The sequence below is a fragment of the Gobio gobio genome, assembly GCF_949357685.1.
Source record: "Gobio gobio genome assembly, chromosome: 5".
NCBI lineage: Eukaryota > Metazoa > Chordata > Actinopteri > Cypriniformes > Gobionidae > Gobio > Gobio gobio.
Window position 1 is genome coordinate 11,644,610 of NC_137101.1, and position 18,644 is coordinate 11,663,253.

The window sequence follows — 18,644 nt, forward strand, 5'->3', positions numbered from 1 at the left end:
TGTGCCTTATCGTGCTTGAATGGTTTAATAGCACTTGAATGAATGATAGCGTGATCATATACTGTAACGCAGCCAAAGGATGACAGAACAAAACTGATGCTGCGTTAATTGCGTAAAATATTTAAGGCGTTAAACAAACAAAAAAATTAAATCACATTTTATATAGGCCTAAGAAACCAAAAGCAATAAAAGTCATAAATGGAATAAAATAATTCATAAAATAATTCTAGATGGCAAATATCAATGGGCTATACAGAACTTAAAAGCATTATGAACTGACATATTATGAACGCAATATTGTTGATATTACTTAGTTTTTGATTAAAGAAATGCAGCCATGGTGAGCACAGTAAAAACATCTTCTGAATGTCCACGTCCTATAAAAAACCCCACATATATCTTTATGCAAACATGGACAGACTTTATGCTAATATGGACAGAAAAATTATCTATCCGAATAGAATAGAATAGAATAATTGGCTGGTCTGAGTATGTGACAGAAAAAAAAGAAACCAGAAACCAGCGTCCAAATGTCACTCCGTGGCCCAAATACTGAAACCTGTAAAGCCGTCCACGGTCTTTATAGGGTTTCATCCTGGTTACAAGGTGATGCTCTTTCTGCAGAGAAGCTCCTGGTCTGTAGACTGTTGTAGCCCACTGTGTGATTCCTAAAAGCAGTTGTACTGTAATGAAATCGAGCTCACTGCTCCAGGTCTTGGGTCGGTGGGTGCTCAGGGCCCAGGAGGTGAATCCTTATGTCTGCAGCCCTCTGGAGGAGATCCAGCCCCTCTCTCCTCTCCACTCTATTGCAGCTACGCAACAACACTTTACCTGCCAGACAGCATAAAATAATAAAATAGACTGTGTGTGTATTTAATTTTTATATATATATAATACACACACACATTCACCGGTCAGGCATATCTCTGATTATATTCTTCATCACGGCACCTGTTAGTGGGGCAGCAAGTGAACATTACGTCCTCAAAGCTGATGTGTTAGAAACAGGAAAAATGGGCAAGTGTAAGGATTTGAGCGAGTTTGACAAGGGCCAAATTGTGATGGCTAGACGACTGGGTCAGAGCATCTCCAAAACTGCAGCTCTTGTGGGGTGTTCCCGGTCTGCAGTGGTCAGTATCTATCAAAAGTGGTCCAAGGAAGGAACAGTGGTGAACTGGTGACAGGGTCATGGGCGGCCAAGGCTCATTGATGCACGTGGGGAGTGAAGGCTGGCCCGTGTGGTCCGATCAAACAGACGAGCTACTGTAGCTCAAATTGCTCAAGAATTAATGCTGGCTCTGATAGAAAGGTGTCAGAATACACAGAGCATCACAGTTTCTTGCGTATGGGGCAGCATAGCCGCGGATCAGTCAGGGTGCCCATGCTGAGCCCTGTCCACCGCCGAAAGCGCCAACAGTGGGCATGTGAGCATCAGAACTGGACCACGGAGCAATGCAAGAAGGTGGCCTGGTCTGATGAATCATGTTTTCTTTTGTCACGTGGATGGCCGGGTGCGTGTGCATAGCTTACCTGGGGAACACATGGCACCAGGATGCACTATGGGAAGAAGGCAAGCCAGCGGAAGTTCTGCTGGGAAACCTTGGGTCCTGCCATCCATGTGGATGTTACTTTGACATGTACCACCTCCCTAAGCATTGTTGCAGACCATGTACACCCTTTCATGGAAGTGGTGGCCCCTGGTGGCTGTGGCCTATTTCAGCAGATAATGCGCCCTGCCACAAAGCAAAAATGGTTCAGGAATGGTTTGAGGAGCACGAGTTTGAGGTGTTGACTTGGCCTCCAAAGTCCCCAGATCTCAATCCAATCAACCATCTGTGGGATGTGCTGAACAAACAAGTCTGATCCATGGAGGACCCACCTCGCAACTTACAGAACTTAAATTATCTGCTGCTAACATCTTGGTGCCAGATACCACAGCACACCTTCAGGGGTCTAGTGGAGTCCATGCCTTGACGGGTCAACACAATATTAGGAAGGTGGTCGCAATGTTATGCCTGATCGGTATATATATATATATATATATATATATATATATATATATATATATATATATATATATATGTATATATATGCATGTATGCATCTTCTCTCTCTTTCTCTCTATACACACACAGTAAAAGGCTTTTTGTCCCTTTAAAATTAATTATAACTACATTTTACCTTCAAATCAAAGTTTCTAAAGTTGCGATTCATCTTGGAGCAGCTTGCTTTGGTTCAAAGCTTTTAATAAAGAATATGCCTCTGAAACCAAGGCCACTCAAAAAGTGGGTGGTCACTGTTGTGCTCAAGCAGCCATTTAGTCACTCACCAAGCTTCATAAGAACGACAGCAAGGTTGAGTTGCGTGGTGGGAAGCAATGTCCAAGCCTCAGTTTCTTTAGTGCTTATAGCATGGCGGTACAGTTCAACAATCTTCCTCTGTGTCCATCTAAAAGTGCAAATCAAATTTTGTGACCTTGAGGTTTGATGACAGATTGAGGCAACCAGATAAGCAGAAGTCCATCCTTACTCTGTATATGTTTGAACACTGGCCCAGAGATCTGCAAGCTGCTCCTCCACTTCTGCTACCAGAGGATGATCATGGCCATACCAGCGCCTCCTGCTGGCCAGTGCAGCTTGGAAGCATCTTTCAGCAGTATTGGGCTCACAAAGACTCAACCTTAATATTATGTGAAAATATGCACCAAGTAATTTTTGTATGTTTTACTGGCTGGTTCAAACAGTAGTTACTAAAGGCCTTATACGGCGAATAAAAGTAAAGTGGACTGTGGATGTTGCGTGTTTAACAAAGAATGGACAGCGAAATACTTTTCTACTAGTATCGGACAGAAAGTGGTGTAGAGAGTAAGTTAAAGACTACAACCTAAGTCGTCATTTGACGCAGATGTAGCATCATTTAAAAATTTTAAAACACCTTTTTTTCTTACTTGTAAATGGCCTTCAGTAGCATGGCTGTGCCTTCCGCACAAGGATGGACAGAAATGTATCTAGAAGAGCTGATCTCTTTGAAAAGCCCTGGCACTGCACATAGCCGTCCATCCGCCACCAATGCCAGACACAGACGACAAAGCAGCTGTCCTGTGAGAGCAGATTGGAGCTACCAAATAAATACACTAGACAAAATATAACTCACTTGTCTTTTTATAAAAGTTATGTGAATGTGACATGAAATATGACATGCTTGTTACCAACTATCAGTTTGACCTCTGTGCTCTCAAGATGGGCTACTGTAAGAGACCTGGCAATCTCAAGTCCCTTATGGCAGTGCATCTCTGTGTTTTTCAGCAGATGCATTTGGACGTAAAGCTCTGCCAGCATATGCTGCACTCTGAGCAGTAACCTCATACTGTCACTATCCTGCTCCATTCCCTGTGGAGGAAAACAGAATGCATACAATTTCTGACAATGATTAGCTAATCATATAATCGTGTATTATTTTTACCTTTTGGAAAATGTGATCCGCTTTTAGTAGCTGCTCCTCAGCTCGCTGCATCTCACCCAAACAGAGCAGAACTTTACAGCAGAACAATGATGATCGCCACACGCTGCTGTGATCTGGAGGGTGAGCGTCTAAGAAAGACCAGGTGAACTTATTTAACATGTACAAGAAAGTGATAATTATGCCATCATTTATAGTTTACTTATACAATTTAATTACTTTCAAACAGCTACCAAAGTATCCTTTCAAGTGTCCGAGACTACACGAATGCTATGATATTTAATTAATATTTTAAATACAAATAAATATTGTGCCATAAATACTGCTACAACTACGTCCGAATAACTAGTATTATTTCAAGAGGCCGGGCTTACAAGAACATGTTGAATATTTTTAAAAAATTAACAAGTCCTACATGTTGAATATTTTAAAATATATATTATTTACATGGATATGGAGTATAGTTATTGTAACGCCATATATTTCTGTCTGTATTCACATGGATTTGGAGAGTAGTTATTGTAACGCCATATATTTCTGTCTATATTCACATGGATATGGGGTATAGTTATTGTAACGCCATTTATTTCTGTCTATATTTACATGGATATGGGGTATAGTTATTGTAACGCCATATATTTCTGTCTATATTCACATGGATATGGGGTATAGTTATTGTAATGCCATATATTTCTGTCCATATTTACATGGATATGGAGTGTAGTTATTGCAACGCCATATATTTCTGTCTATATTTACATTGATATGGGATATAGTTATTGTAACGGCATATATTTCTGTCTATATTCACATGGATATGGGGTATAGTTATTGTAACGCCATATATTTCTGTCTATATTTACATGGATATGGGGTATAGTTATTGTAACGCCATATATTTCTGTCTATATTCACATGGATATGGGGTATAGTTATTGTAATGCCATATATTTCTGTCTATATTTACATTGATATGGGATATAGTTATTGTAACGCCATATATTTCTGTCTATATTTACATGGATATGGGGTATAGTTATTGTAATGCCATATATTTCTGTCTATATTTACATGGATATGGGGTATAGTTATTGTAACGCCATATATTTCTGTCTATATTTACATGGATATGGGGTATAGTTATTGTAATGCCATATATTTCTGTCTATATTTACATGGATATGGAGTGTAGTTATTGCAACGCCATATATTTCTGTCTATATCTACATGGATATGGGATATAGTTATTGTAACGCCATACATTTCTGTCTATATTTACATGGATATGGAGTATAGTTATTGTAACGCCATATATTTCTGTCTATATTTACATGGAAATGGGGTATAGTTATTGTAACGCCATATATTTCTGTCTATATTTACATGGATATGGGGTATAGTTATTGTAATGCCATATATTTCTGTCTATATTTACATGGATATGGAGTGTAGTTATTGCAACGCCATATATTTCTGTCTATATTTACATGGATATGGGATATAGTTATTGTAACGCCATACATTTCTGTCTATATTTACATGGATATGGAGTATAGTTATTGTAACGCCATAAATTTCTGTCTATATTTACATGGATATGGAGTGTAGTTATTGCAACGCCATATATTTCTGTCTATATTTACATGGATATGGAGTATGGTTATTGTAACGCCATATATTTCTGTCTATATTTACATGGATATGGGATATAGTTATTGTAAGGCCATACATTTCTGTCTATATTTACATGGATATGGGGTATAGTTATTGCAACGCCATATATTTCTGTCTATATTTACATGGATATGGGGTATAGTTATTGCAACGCCATATATTTCTGTCTATATTTACATGGATATGGCTTATAGTTATTGTAACGCCATACATTTCTGTCTATATTTACATGGATATGGAGGATAGTTATTGTAACGCCATATATTTCTGTCTATATTTACATGGATATGGAGTATAGTTATTGTAACGCCATATATTTCTGTCTATATTTACATGGATAGTTATTGTAATGCCATATATTTCTGTCTATATTTTCATGGATAGTTATTGTAACGCCATATATTTCTGTCTATATTTACATGGATAGTTATTGTAATGCCATATATTTCTGTCTATATTTACATGGATATGGGGTATAGTTATTGTAATGCCATACATTTCTGTCTATATTTACATGGATATGGGGTATAGTTATTGTAATGCCATATCTTTCTGTCTATATTTACATGGATATGGGGTATAATTATTGTAATGTCATATATTTCTATCTATATTTACATGGATATGGAGTATAGTTATTGTAACGCCATATATTTCTGTCTATATTTACATGGATATGGAGTGTAGTTATTGTAATGCCATACATTTCTGTTTATATTTACATGGATAATGGGTACAGTTATTGTAATTGTAAGCCATATATTTCTGTTTATATTTACATGGATAATGGGTACAGTTATTGTAATTGTAAGCCATATATTTCTGTTTATATTTACATGGATATGGAGTATAGTTATTGTAATTGTAATGCCATATATTTCTGTTTATATTTACATGGATATGGAGTATAGTTATTGGTAGTGACAGAAGCTGATTTTTAAATTTTATTTGATAATGATAGTAAAAATGGTGGGTTTTACCATTAAGATGCTCCCACGTCTGAGCCATCCGATTCTGAAATGACGCCACAAAGTCAAATCCTCTCTCCCTTAGTAGTGTCCAATAATGTACAACATCAATTGTCATCTGTGGGTATTGCTTCAGGCTGCTTGACAAAAACTCCATGGTACTATGAAAAAGATGGAGATATGATATCTATATGTCAGTGTTGACTTAGATATGATCTATTTATTTAATTACGGACTGAAAACACAAAGATTTTCTAATCAAAGATAAATTGCAGTTATCGTACGCTGGATCGCTAAGGAAGTCCTGCAACTCCTTGAATGAACCAGTTTGCTTGAGGTGCCAAGGAATCTCTTCCATCTTCCTTGCCCAGCTACAAATCTCTAAACTGGACTTCCGAAAAAACGTAGCAAGGATCTGATGACAGGAATTTTGACCCTCCGTACCTTAAAGTAAAAGAGACAAGAGCACAACCGTGTGATTTGAAATGCCTGGTCTGTTTTGAAATGATATTGCTCTTTAAAAGTGTTGTACTCTATTTCAAGAATCCTAGTGAATTCAAGAATTTATTGGTGACAAAGGAATAAAAATATAATAAAGACGAATGAGACAAAAACAAACATCCTCACCATGCAACAATAGATTCATAGCTAGGCTGAGGGACTGATGCATGATGGTCAGAAGACCATTGTCTTTCTCCTGAACCCAAGGCCAAAAAGCAGAACGTAATCGGGCCCATTCCAAAACCTCGACTCTCAGATTACCACAGTAACCTAGATCTTCCAACAAAGCCAGAACCTGAGCCTCAGTCAGGCCAGCACGAGACACATGAATGAGGCAGAGTGTGTCCCACACCCAGCCTGAGAGATCTGTAGAGAGAGAGAGAGAGGGGAAGAAGAAATGCTTATTAGCTAACTAATGAAATCTGAAAGTCAGGACAAGCATGGTTTTATATAATAAAGTAAAAAGGACTTACCCTCCCTGAGTGATGCAGTGCTTGCATGAATCTCAGTGACTGTTGGAGCAGTTCGGCTGAAATCTTTAACCCAGCGATGTATGACCTTCACCCAGAGCTCTGGAACCGAATCAGCTTCTACATAATCATCCAACAGCTCCATCTCTTGCTCTTTCTCCCTCAGCACTGCACACGTCCGTAACTCCGTGCCAACGAGCGCTAAAAAGGCTGGCAGGTGGCACTGCTTCTTACACACGATTCTTTGCAAAACTCTGGATGGCAGCTCCTTGTAAGGTAAAGCCAGATGTCTGAGCAAAATGCTCCGCTGAACACTAGGATCGGAGATATGGGGACAGCTGAGAATCTGGACATCGGTCCTGCTGGTGAGACTTTTGTAAGTGAGGTCAGTAAAGGTTGTTGTGATGATCATTTTACAATAGGGAGGCAGAGCATCTGGCAGCCATCGTAGTGCCTTCACCTGGAAAACAAAACATAAGAATAAAGTGTTCATTTTAAAGAAGTAAAAGGCAGCACAGGGGACTGGAAGATCACCTCTTGCTTTGAGAGTCCAAGTGTTTCTGTCAGAAGGTCAATACCATCTACAAGAATAATACAAGGCCCGAGATTGGCTGCTGCCGTAAATGCCTGGACCGCTCGATGGAGGTACTCAAACTCGATGACGTCTTCCCAATCTGGAAAATCACCTGCAGAAGCAAATTAGATGCAAAATATTATAGCATTTGGTATTTATTTATGATGCTCTAAAACAGGGGATCCAATTTCCTGCAGCGTTTAGCTCCAATCTTGATCTAACTCATATGCAAAGACCTTGATTGGCTTGCTCAGGTGTGTTTTATTAGGGTTGGAACTAATGCTGCATTCCATTTACCTCGGAAGAGGGATGTCGAAGCTGGGAATGACGTCGCACCTGAGTTGACCACATTCCAGTACACAGGTCGGAAAACTAACATGGACGCGTCTAAGCAAACCTTTGTTGTAATTGCTCTTTCAGAATAAAAACACATAAAAAAGTATCATGTCCAAATAAACAATAAATTACTGCAGTTGCACTACAGTTGATGCACTGAGCAGCCATGTTGGATTCTGAAGTCTGGGTTGTTGTGGTTCCTAAGAGTTTTTCAATCACTCCCACCAGTTAAAGTTCATACTGGGAACTTGGAATTTCCTACTTCCGAGGGCAATTGTAATGCACCTCAAGGGCCAGAGTTGACAACCCCTGCTTTAAAATATTATTTAGATTATTTTTTTCTCCTTGCCTGGTTGGGCCAGTACAGTACAATTATTTCAAAGATAATATTTTCACTCAAAATTTTCGCACAAACGTGTTTCCCATAAAATAATAGATAGAAATCATATTAGTTGTATATACACTCACCTAAAGGATTATTAGGAACACCTGTTCAATTTCTCATTAATGCAATTATCTATTCAACCAATCACATGGTAGTTGCTTCAATGCATTTAGGGGTGTGGTCCTGGTCAAGACAATCTCCTGAACTCCAAACTGAATGTCAGAATGGGAAAGAAAGGTGATTTAAGCAATTTTGAGCGTGGCATGGTTGTTGGTGCCAGACGGGCCGGTCTGAGTATTTCACAATCTGCTCAGTTACTGGGATTTTCACGCACAACCATTTCTAGGGTTTACAAAGAATGGTGTGAAAAGGGAAAAACATCCAGTATGTGGCAGTCCTGTGGGCGAAAATGCCTTGTTGATGCTAGAGGTCAGAGGAGAATGGGCCGACTGATTCAAGCTGATAGAAGAGCAACTTTGACTGAAATAACCACTCGTTACAACCGAGGTATGCAGCAAAGCATTTGTGAAGCCACAACACGCACAACCTTGAGGCTGATGGGCTACAACAGCAGAAGACCCCACCGGGTACCACTCATCTCCACTACAAATAGGAAAAAGAGGCTACAATTTGCACAAGCTCACCAAAATTGGACAGTTGAAGACTGGAAAAATGTTGCCTGGTCTGATGAGTCTCGATTTCTGTGGGACATTCAGATGGTAGAGTCAGAATTTGGCGTAAAACATAATGAGAACATGGATCCATCATGCCTTGTTACCACTGTGCAGGCTGGTGGTGGTGGTGTAATGGTGTGGGGGATGTTTTCTTGGCACACTTTAGGCCCCTTAGTGCCAATTGGGCATTCTTTAAATGCCACGGCCTACCTGAGCATTGTTTCTGACCATGTCCATCCCTTTATGACCACCATGTACCCATCCTCTGATGGCTACTTCCAGCAGGATAATGCACCATGTCACAAAGCTTGAATCATTTCAAATTGGTTTCTTGAACATGACAATGAGTTCACTGTACTAAAATGGCCCCCACAGTCACCAGATCTCAACCCAATAGACTCGAGGATCTTTGGGATGTGGTGGAACGGGAGCTTCGTGCCCGGGATGTGCATCCCACAAATCTCCATCAACTGCAAGATGCTATCCTATCAATATGGGCCAACATTTCTAAAGAATGCTTTCAGCACCTTGTTGAATCAATGCCACGTAGAATTAAGGCAGTTCTGAAGGCGAAAGGGGGTCAAACACAGTATTAGTATGGTGTTCCTAATAATCCTTTAGGTGAGTGTATATATAGGAAGCTCCAAGACTCATACACACACTTCTGCTGGAAAAATGAAGAAATTTACCATAATGTGCTCTTCTAAGTTGAGCAGTACACTGTCTAAGCATAGACCTGACATCAGTGCTGGATGTGCTGGTTCCACAGAAGTGAGAGATGACTGGAAATCCAGGATTCTGTCGGCAGAAGGCCCGCAGCCAGCACGCTGCCAGAGTGGACTTCCCACAACCCCTTTCACCACATACCAGTAAGATAGACTTCTCTGAGTCTTTCTGGTCAACATCACTGGAAGCAAACAATCATTTGACCTATACAATATGTTAATCAAACTCAGTTTGCCTGCTGTATTTGTTTTTTATCTTCTTACCATGTGAAATGAGCACCTGGATTACTTGTGTGTTTCTCAGATTTTGTATTATGGGTTATAGAATGCAGAAATTTGTTTAATGCATTCAGTATTTCTGTGGTGGGTCCTGAGGGCACAAACCAGTCACACAATCCACATGCACGGCTCTCATGGTAATGCCGATCGAATGAATCCTGCCGTCCTAAAACAAAACAAAACCTTCATATTCTGTTTTGGAGAAACCCAAAGCCATAACAACTCAAAAAGTGCCAGGCTGATACTTCATAACCTTTCCCTGGGTTTAGGCCAGGGAAAGAATTAAAACAAAATAAAAATGGTTCAAAATTACTATTATTACTTAAGTCTCTGAGACCAAAATATAAATAAAATATACATGTAGATATGTAATCAATAAAAAATTAAGTGATAAAATAAAATTTGAATAAATAATAAAATAAAATCTAGGCTTAATTCAGAATTAGTTTAAAAGCCTTTTATTAGGTAACAAAAACTGGTCCAGATTTATAGGCCTATACCTATGATGGGATGTTTTGGATCCTCATGAAATTTACAAATGACTCCTTCCCAGTCCACCCTTATCATCTCCTCAAGTTCATGAAGGTTTCTGAAGAATCTGTCACACAGTGGAAAGAAAAAAAGGATGCATTTAAACACACACACACACAATTGGAGTATTTTAAATAAATCTGTATTTGTGTTTCAAGACACTATGGTCTGTGTACTCAAACCTGACAGGAAGACAATGATTTATGATCCTTCTTTTTATATCTCTCATTCTCTGTCTCTCACTTTGACTTTGATTGGATAGCATGTTCAAGAAGATGCGCATTTCATCACTGCCATCATCCTCTATGTCCTGTGGGGTATAGTCTTTAAAATAAAAGAAGCAGCTTCTGTGGTTGTCAATGAAGGCTGCCTTGGTGATCTCCAGCTCTGTCAGGCTACAGGTGCGATACCTGTCCTCCATGACCCAAGGGTAACCAGCCTTTGCAGCAACATGCACGTTCCTAGCCACCTCAGACAAAGAACATGGTCCGATATCAGATTGAGAAACATTCTCCCCTGGCAGACATTGTCCATAACTGTGTCCAAGAAGACAGATGAAGAAAGATGAGCGGTCGATGAGATCCAAGCTGATTTTCAGCTGCTGGTCGAAAAGATCTGGCTTATTTATCTGATGCCCATCACCGTGATTATTTTCATAACCCCTTTCTTGTTTGCTTCGCTCCAAGTCCACGGGTCTGAAACAGGTGCCTCCTGTTTGGCAAAGCGCATCTAGGTGGGGAAACACCTTTGCTTTCAGGTAAGACAACTCGTCTTGAAGATCACCAGGAAAATAGCACAGATAAGGCTGAAGAGGAAACACAAGGCTGTCAGAAACGCCAACCATTTTTTCTTGGATGTTTATTCCTTGCATTTTTAGAGTGTGACACTTTCCAGAACTCTAAATATGTACATTCAACAGAGAGAAAAAAAGAAATGCACAAATAACAAAAGGTATAAATAATCATTTTAATCTCTCCATTACTAAAAATGCCAGTCAGTGTATCTTTAAGTCAACCAATCCTATCCGGACTTTCTTGTGGTCTATCATGTCAACAACTTGTTGCTAAGGTAACCGTGATTATAGGTTTAATCTGATTCTGAATCACCTAGTTCCGTTTCCCCCTACCCGCTCAAAGCAGTAAACAAAACCCACACCGTCCCCAGGTCAGTTGTTACAGTCTATGACACAATCCCCTCATAACGCTCCCTCTATGAATTGACATCCCGTCGAGCCAATCGACGCGAGCCACGATCGGAACGTGTAAAATCGGACATGTAAGGCGGTGATTGGACGACGCCGGCTGCGGACCGCTCTCGGATTGGTGCGGTGATGTGCGTGGGGTGCTGTGATTGGCTAATGAGGGCTGAGCACAGCCCTAAAGCGCATGGGTTCATAAAGCCGACTTCTCGCTCTGTGTCCACGCACTGCAAGAGTTCATCGAAGCGTTCAGGGTGCAGCAACAGCTCAAGGCGTTAATCTGCTATTGAGTCTCATTAATAAACCGTTTTCCTTTCTAAAACAATGAGGCGACTGTGGATTATCGGTCTACTCTGTGCACTACTGGCTTTCGGTGAGTACATTTGATTAAATGGCCATGAAATGCAACGTTATGCAGTTCTCTGGCTTTGAACTTGACAAAGCTTCAGTGAGTGTTTGCAGTAATGCTGATGTCTTTGTGTGCTTCCTCTTTCTGCCATGTAGATTTAGTATTTTATACATTTATATCGTGTTATTTTATTTTTTTGATTATATAATACTCCATTTGCAGAAATGTTAACTCTTCCTAAATGGGAATGATTCAGAACAGGAAATAAAACATGGAGAGTGGATTTGACTTGCATGTGCTTCTGGAAGTTTCCTTAAGATTGAAATGGCCTTCATATTTTCAGAAGCCATTTAATAATGATAGTTATATGGTGCTATATAACGACTAATTGCATTGAAGTAGTTGGTCTAGCAGTGTACGATTAAAAAAACGCCTAATATAGTAATGCAAGAGCGAAATGGAACAATGTAGTCTAATTGCATATTTAAAGAGCAATTGAATCATCGATCTTGAACCATGTGAACTGTCACATCAAGGCATTTTACTGTCTAACTAGGATCTTCTGGATCAAATCAGGAGCATTTCACACATTTCAGAGCCTTACCTGGGCAATTTTAATCAAATTTCTCTTCACAGATGTCCACATTCATGTAAAATGAACAAACATCCTTGCTGGGCACAATAGAGCTGTTTTGAGCAAATACACTTAGGAATTAAGTTCTAAAACACTTGTGATTCAAATAAGAGTTAAGCATTTTGGTGCTGTGTGCTGTTATATCATTAAGTTGAGTAACACCATAGACTCTGTATATCTTTGAAGTGCCTTTTTTTTTATCACCAGTTGCATTCACATTATTTGTGGTTTTTATAATCTTTGTTTTGCATGATTGCAGCATCAGTGAAGGCTGATGATGATGTTGACATTGACGGCACAGTGGAAGAGGACCTTGGGAAGAGCAGAGACGGATCCCGCACAGATGACGAGGTTGTTCAGAGGTCTGTATGGACTTGAACTGCACTTGACTGATTTGGACATTCAACATTAAGATTGTGGAAAATTACCCTGACCCTTCATTTAGACTTAAAGTGATCTTAGCTGCTATTTTTAGCGCATTTAAATGCATTTGTTTATCTCATACGAGGTTACATTTGGATATATTCACTTTAAGCTCCTCGAAGACCATAAGTGATCCCCAATGGGGGTTGAACATCTGGTTGATGCATTTATTTAGTCTTGTTTCACAATACCCAGGGGTAAATAGTAATAAGTCCCCAGAGGAACAAACATGTCACAAGCATCCTTTGCGCTCTCCATCTATTCTCTAACAGGGAGGAAGAAGCCATTCAGCTAGATGGTTTGAACGCCTCCCAAATAAAGGAAATCCGCGATAAAGCAGAAAAGCATGTATTCCAGGCGGAAGTGAACAGGATGATGAAACTGATCATCAATTCTCTGTATAAGAACAAGGAGGTGAGTAGTGGAGGTATTAGAAGATATTAAAGGTTGTTTTTGTCAGATTGACGCTTCATAATTATTATTTTTGCACCCTAAAGATCTTCCTTCGAGAACTGATCTCTAATGCTTCTGACGCCTTGGATAAGATCCGGTTGTTGTCTCTGACCCATGACGATGCCCTTGCTGGAAATGAAGAGCTTACTATTAAAATTAAGGTGTGTTTAAAAAGGAGTCCTGAGACCCGCCATTTCTGATCAACCCTGTCTACTGTACCAACAGTTTTTAACATTTCCAGTGGAGAGGGAGAGCGACATAACATCACGTTTACATTTGCATTGCAAAAGGAATTCAAACATGTGTGACGCAAATCGTGGAGTGTTTCCTTCCTGTCATTTTCATATCTTAATTTTGATACTCGACACCTTGTTTAACCATGCAAAGGATTACATTTTTATCTATTAGTTAATTTGGTAAAGTCCAGTATCAAATATATTTGGTTAAGTTCTCTTTGGAAACATTACTCTGCAAACACACTAGAAGAATTCAACAGTCAACCCTGTATCCATTTTAGAGATTTAATCTTAAGCAAATTTTTAAAGGCCTTTTTATATAGGTTTTTAAATTGCTCTTTTATAGTTCTAATTTGTTACTCACCATAAATAGCCAATGAAGCTGGCATGGTGTTAAAACACTCTAATTCATTTGGGCAATATTTGTACTTGCTTTTATCAAGGTTATTCAATATTTAGTCCTGTGTCTTTTCTCACACCAGTCCGACAAAGAAAAGAACATGCTTCACATCACTGACACTGGTATCGGAATGACCAAAGAAGAACTGGTGAAGAACCTTGGTACCATCGCCAAGTCCGGAACCAGCGAGTTCCTCAACAAGATGACTGAGATCCAGGATGACAGTCAGTCCACCTCTGAGCTGATCGGTCAGTTTGGTGTGGGCTTCTACTCTGCCTTCCTTGTGGCTGACAAAGTAATTGTCACCTCCAAGCACAACAACGGCACCCAACACATCTGGGAATCCGATTCTAACGAGTTCTCCGTCAGCGAGGACCCTCGTGGGGACACTCTGGGCAGAGGCACCACCATTACGTAAGCCTTTGAACTTCAGACGTCTCAAATGTTTAGACTGTGACGTTGTAACTAAACTCTTGTTTCATCAGGTTGGTGATGAAAGAGGAAGCTTCGGACTACCTTGAGCTGGAGACAATCAAGAACCTAGTGAGGAAGTACTCCCAGTTCATCAACTTCCCCATTTATGTATGGAGCAGCAAGGTCAGTGTCCACCAAAGACTCGCCAGTTCACCAGTAGCTTAAATGAACTTCATAAACTCATCGATTTGTCGTTTTCCAGACTGAGACTGTAGAGGAGCCCATTGAGGATGAGGAGGCAGAGAAGGAAGAGACCACTGAAGATGAAGCTGAGGTTGAGGAAGAGGATGAAGACAAGGACAAACCAAAGACTAAGAAGGTAATGTATATGCAAATAATCCCCAACAGCAATTGTGTTTTGTATGTGTATTCTCAATGATCCCTCACTCCCTTCAGGTGGAGAAGACCGTGTGGGACTGGGAGCTGATGAATGACATTAAACCCATCTGGCAGAGGCATGCAAAGGAAGTGGAGGAGGATGAATACAAAGCCTTCTACAAGACCTTCTCCAGGGTGAGAACCTGTGCTTTGCACACAAGATCAACTCTTATGATCTGTGGCCTCTTGGATTAATTCAAGTGGAATTCTACTTTCATTCAGGAAACAGATGAGCCCTTGTCACACATTCACTTCACTGCTGAAGGCGAGGTCACCTTTAAGTCCATCCTCTTCATCCCGGCAGCTGCACCCAGAGGTCTTTTCGACGAGTATGGGACCAAGAAGAATGACTTCATCAAGGTAATTTTGATAACCTTTAAGTGGGAAAAGGACACATTCTCTTATGTTTTTGTATCAACTATCTAATTTTATTCTTTTCTCTCAGCTATTTGTGCGTAGAGTCTTCATCACAGACGACTTCCATGACATGATGCCCAAGTACCTCAACTTCATCAGAGGCGTTGTAAGTGCTGTTGGCTACACTTAAAAAGAGACAGCCATTGTTTTTCAGGATGCACTGGAATTTGACAACTTTACAATCCTAGTTCAGCATGTACAGAAATATATTGTTTGCACTGCATTTCCCCAGAAGCGATAACCCTCCTGCATATTGGCTGATTAGTGAAGAGCACTTCCATTATTGAACAGATTGCATATGTGCAATAACGCAACATCTCATGTAATATATTGGATGGTACAAATGTGCTTATTTAGCAAAAATCTATTTTCAGCATAAATTTAAAATAAACCAATTCTAATTTAATACTTTAACCCCTGAATAATTTGCTGGGAATTGGTAGGTTTTTTTTTCATATAGATGCAACTTATAAAAAAAAATGAAACATTTGATTGTTATCCCATACCAATGCAGGAAGGTATATGGTATAATCACTTAAATTGGTGACAGTGACTCAATGTTTGCTCATCTCTCAGGTGGACTCTGACGATCTGCCTCTGAATGTGTCCAGAGAGACTCTACAGCAACACAAACTGCTCAAGGTGAGCTCATCGTGTTACTCAAAGTAACATTGACTTCTGTTAAATGATATGATGAAATTATCCATGCTGTACAGGCAAGTTTCAATTTTCATAACTCATGTTGGTTTCTATCATTCTTTAGGTCATCCGTAAGAAGCTGGTCCGCAAGACCCTGGATATGATCAAGAAGATCGCAGAAGAGCAGTACAATGACAAGTTCTGGAAGGAATTCGGCACCAACGTCAAGCTGGGAGTTATTGAGGATCACTCCAACAGAACCCGCCTGGCCAAGCTGCTCCGCTTCCAGACCTCCCACAGTGACACCGTGCTGTCTAGTCTGGAGCAGTATGTGGAGAGGATGAAGGAGAAGCAGGACAAGATCTTCTTCATGGCTGGAACCAGCAGGAAGGAGGTGCTTAAGTGTTAACTTTTACCTGTGCTTTCTAAGGTACTCCACTTCTCTATTTCTGTAGTAACATATAATTAATCTGGTTTTAGGCTGAGGCTTCTCCATTCGTGGAAAGGCTTCTTAAGAAAGGATATGAGGTCGTCTACCTGACTGAACCAGTGGACGAGTACTGCATCCAGGCCCTGCCCGAGTTTGACGGCAAACGCTTCCAGAATGTGGCGAAGGAGGGTGTGAAGTTTGACGAGAGCGATAAGGCCAAGGAGAACAGGGAAGCTTTGGAGAAGGAATTCGAACCCCTCACCACCTGGATGAAAGACAAGGCCCTGAAGGACAACGTATGATTTCATTATGTTGTATTGCATATTATAAGCTGGCTGACTTGAAGTGGCATATACATTTAAACAAGTTTGTCCTTGTGTCATGTTTCAGATCGAGAAGGCCATTTTGTCTCAGAGGCTGACAAACTCTCCATGCGCCCTGGTTGCCAGTCAGTACGGATGGTCTGGCAACATGGAAAGGATCATGAAAGCCCAGGCTTACCAGACAGGAAAAGACATTTCAACAAAGTACGTCTTCTAAATAGCTCAAACACATCTGTGGATAGGCAGCTTCTAGTGATGAGCACCTTGGCAAATGCATAGCAGTGACCTGGCAACCATTACCAACATCTTTAGCTGTTATTTTTTTGCACAATATTGCTGACTATTGTCAGTAGTGTAGCGCTGTATGAAGCACAGCTCAAGCCACTTTTGCTCAATCCCCCACATGACCATTTACCCACAATTGAAAATGTGTGAATCTTTCTCCCTCACACAAAATGACTGGAGTTTGCCCATGACAATGCCATCCACTTTGCTTGCTATGTGAAAATGGAGAGATGGCTAATATTTTCATTTATCTGGGCATAAGTAAACCAATTTCTCTCATTCTAGTTATTACGCAAGTCAAAAGAAGACATTAGAAATCAACCCCAAACATCCTCTCATCAAGGAGATGTTGAGGAGAGTCAAAGTAAGTCAAACCTCATTTTGCTTCAATTCACTTATTAAATATTACACAAATTGAGTTTAAATAGTCTGATGTATTGTGCTTTGTCTCATAGGAAGACGGCGAGGACCAGACAGCTGCGGATTTAGCCGTAGTGCTCTTTGAGACAGCCACACTGAGATCTGGATACCAGCTCTCAGACACCAAAGCATACGGAGAGAGAATAGAGCGCATGCTGCGACTCAGCATGAATGTTGACCTCGATGCACAGGTACACGCTCAATCCAGCACTGGTTTACGAAATGGAGATGTTCAAATGAAGATTGGCTCAATATCCTGTTACTGCATCTACAGGTTGAGGAGGAGCCAGAGGAGGAACCAGAAGAACAGACCGAGGAAGCCGATGCTGAGGATGAAGAGGAGGTCCAGGCAGATGAGGAGGCAGAAGAAGATTTGGTGAGTGTGGATACTGTCACTTGCACACCCTCATGTTCCAAACCTGTATTTTCTTTCATGAAATGCAAATGGAGAATTTAAGAGGGTTACACATTAATTTGATAGTCCACTTTAGGTCACATGAGACGTAACTTTGCAACTACATGTCGGCTAACTCCCATTAGAGTATTAGTAGGCTGTTAGGTTGGTTTTAGGATTGGTAGAATGAGTTGACATGTAGTTGCGAAGTTACTTCTAGTTAGCAGAATGTCTAAAGTGGACTTGAAATGACATAAGGGTGGGTAAATGGGAGGACTGTCCTTTTACCATTTGAGATGCTGTTTCTTTTGTCCTAACACGTGTATTTTCTGTTTCAGGGTACCACAGACCGAGATGAGCTGTAAAGTGTAAATCTGGGAGGGACTGGGTGTCGGACTGTGGTGCAGAGTGAAGATGCCGATCTCAGCTGGTTGTCTTTTTCTCTGTGTGGGTGGGTTGGGAGATCGGAGATGTTTTTTTAAGATGCTGCGTTTTTGTGTTTGATTTTCTTTTTTTACATTCCTCCATGATTGTAAATTTGTTAATATTTAACTGACCCAGTTGTGGAGTGCTGACTCCTGTCCACAGAACTATTAAATGTTTCCGGAAAAGGAC

At 40.3% G+C, this 18,644-nt stretch overlaps 2 protein-coding genes across 3 annotated transcripts; one reads left to right on the forward strand and one right to left on the reverse strand.

The window, feature by feature from the left end:
* Positions 1 to 700: 700 nt before the first annotated feature.
* On the reverse strand, positions 701 to 11,420 carry LOC307126038 (putative tetratricopeptide repeat protein 41; the record flags this gene model as incomplete). The annotated part of the gene is made up of 15 exons (XM_079816372.1): positions 701 to 831; positions 2,330 to 2,448; positions 2,530 to 2,679; positions 2,948 to 3,098; positions 3,209 to 3,389; positions 3,463 to 3,590; positions 6,114 to 6,262; positions 6,386 to 6,545; positions 6,729 to 6,968; positions 7,076 to 7,532; positions 7,607 to 7,758; positions 9,731 to 9,948; positions 10,031 to 10,211; positions 10,546 to 10,643; positions 10,759 to 11,420. 15 exons carry the CDS (start codon positions 11,418 to 11,420, stop codon positions 701 to 703), a joined length of 3,177 nt encoding a protein of 1,058 aa, XP_079672498.1.
* A 522-nt stretch (positions 11,421 to 11,942) lies between these two features.
* Positions 11,943 to 18,643, forward strand: hsp90b1 (heat shock protein 90, beta (grp94), member 1). 2 transcript variants are annotated; one of them, XM_079818274.1, is made up of 18 exons: positions 11,943 to 12,147; positions 13,017 to 13,119; positions 13,453 to 13,594; positions 13,678 to 13,794; positions 14,352 to 14,683; positions 14,755 to 14,866; positions 14,946 to 15,062; positions 15,140 to 15,256; positions 15,344 to 15,481; positions 15,567 to 15,644; positions 16,115 to 16,180; positions 16,302 to 16,571; positions 16,658 to 16,903; positions 16,998 to 17,134; positions 17,501 to 17,579; positions 17,671 to 17,826; positions 17,910 to 18,011; positions 18,368 to 18,643. In XM_079818274.1, exons 1-18 carry the CDS (start codon positions 12,099 to 12,101, stop codon positions 18,392 to 18,394), a joined length of 2,388 nt encoding a protein of 795 aa, XP_079674400.1. In that variant the 5' UTR covers positions 11,943 to 12,098; the 3' UTR covers positions 18,395 to 18,643. The 2 variants fall into 2 exon arrangements, with proteins under 2 accessions (XP_079674400.1, XP_079674401.1); XM_079818275.1 differs by having other exon boundaries at positions 11,983 to 12,147; positions 17,926 to 18,011.
* Position 18,644: the final 1 nt, after the last annotated feature.

Coding starts and splice junctions, on each gene's coding strand:
- hsp90b1 (XM_079818274.1), top strand. CDS start 12,099: ATGAGGCGACTGTGGATTATCGGTCTACTCTGTGCACTACTGGCTTTC. Junction 12,148..13,016: donor CTGTGCACTACTGGCTTTCG/GTGAGTACATTT, acceptor GCATGATTGCAG/CATCAGTGAAGGCTGATGAT. Junction 15,482..15,566: donor AGAAGAATGACTTCATCAAG/GTAATTTTGATA, acceptor CTTTTCTCTCAG/CTATTTGTGCGTAGAGTCTT.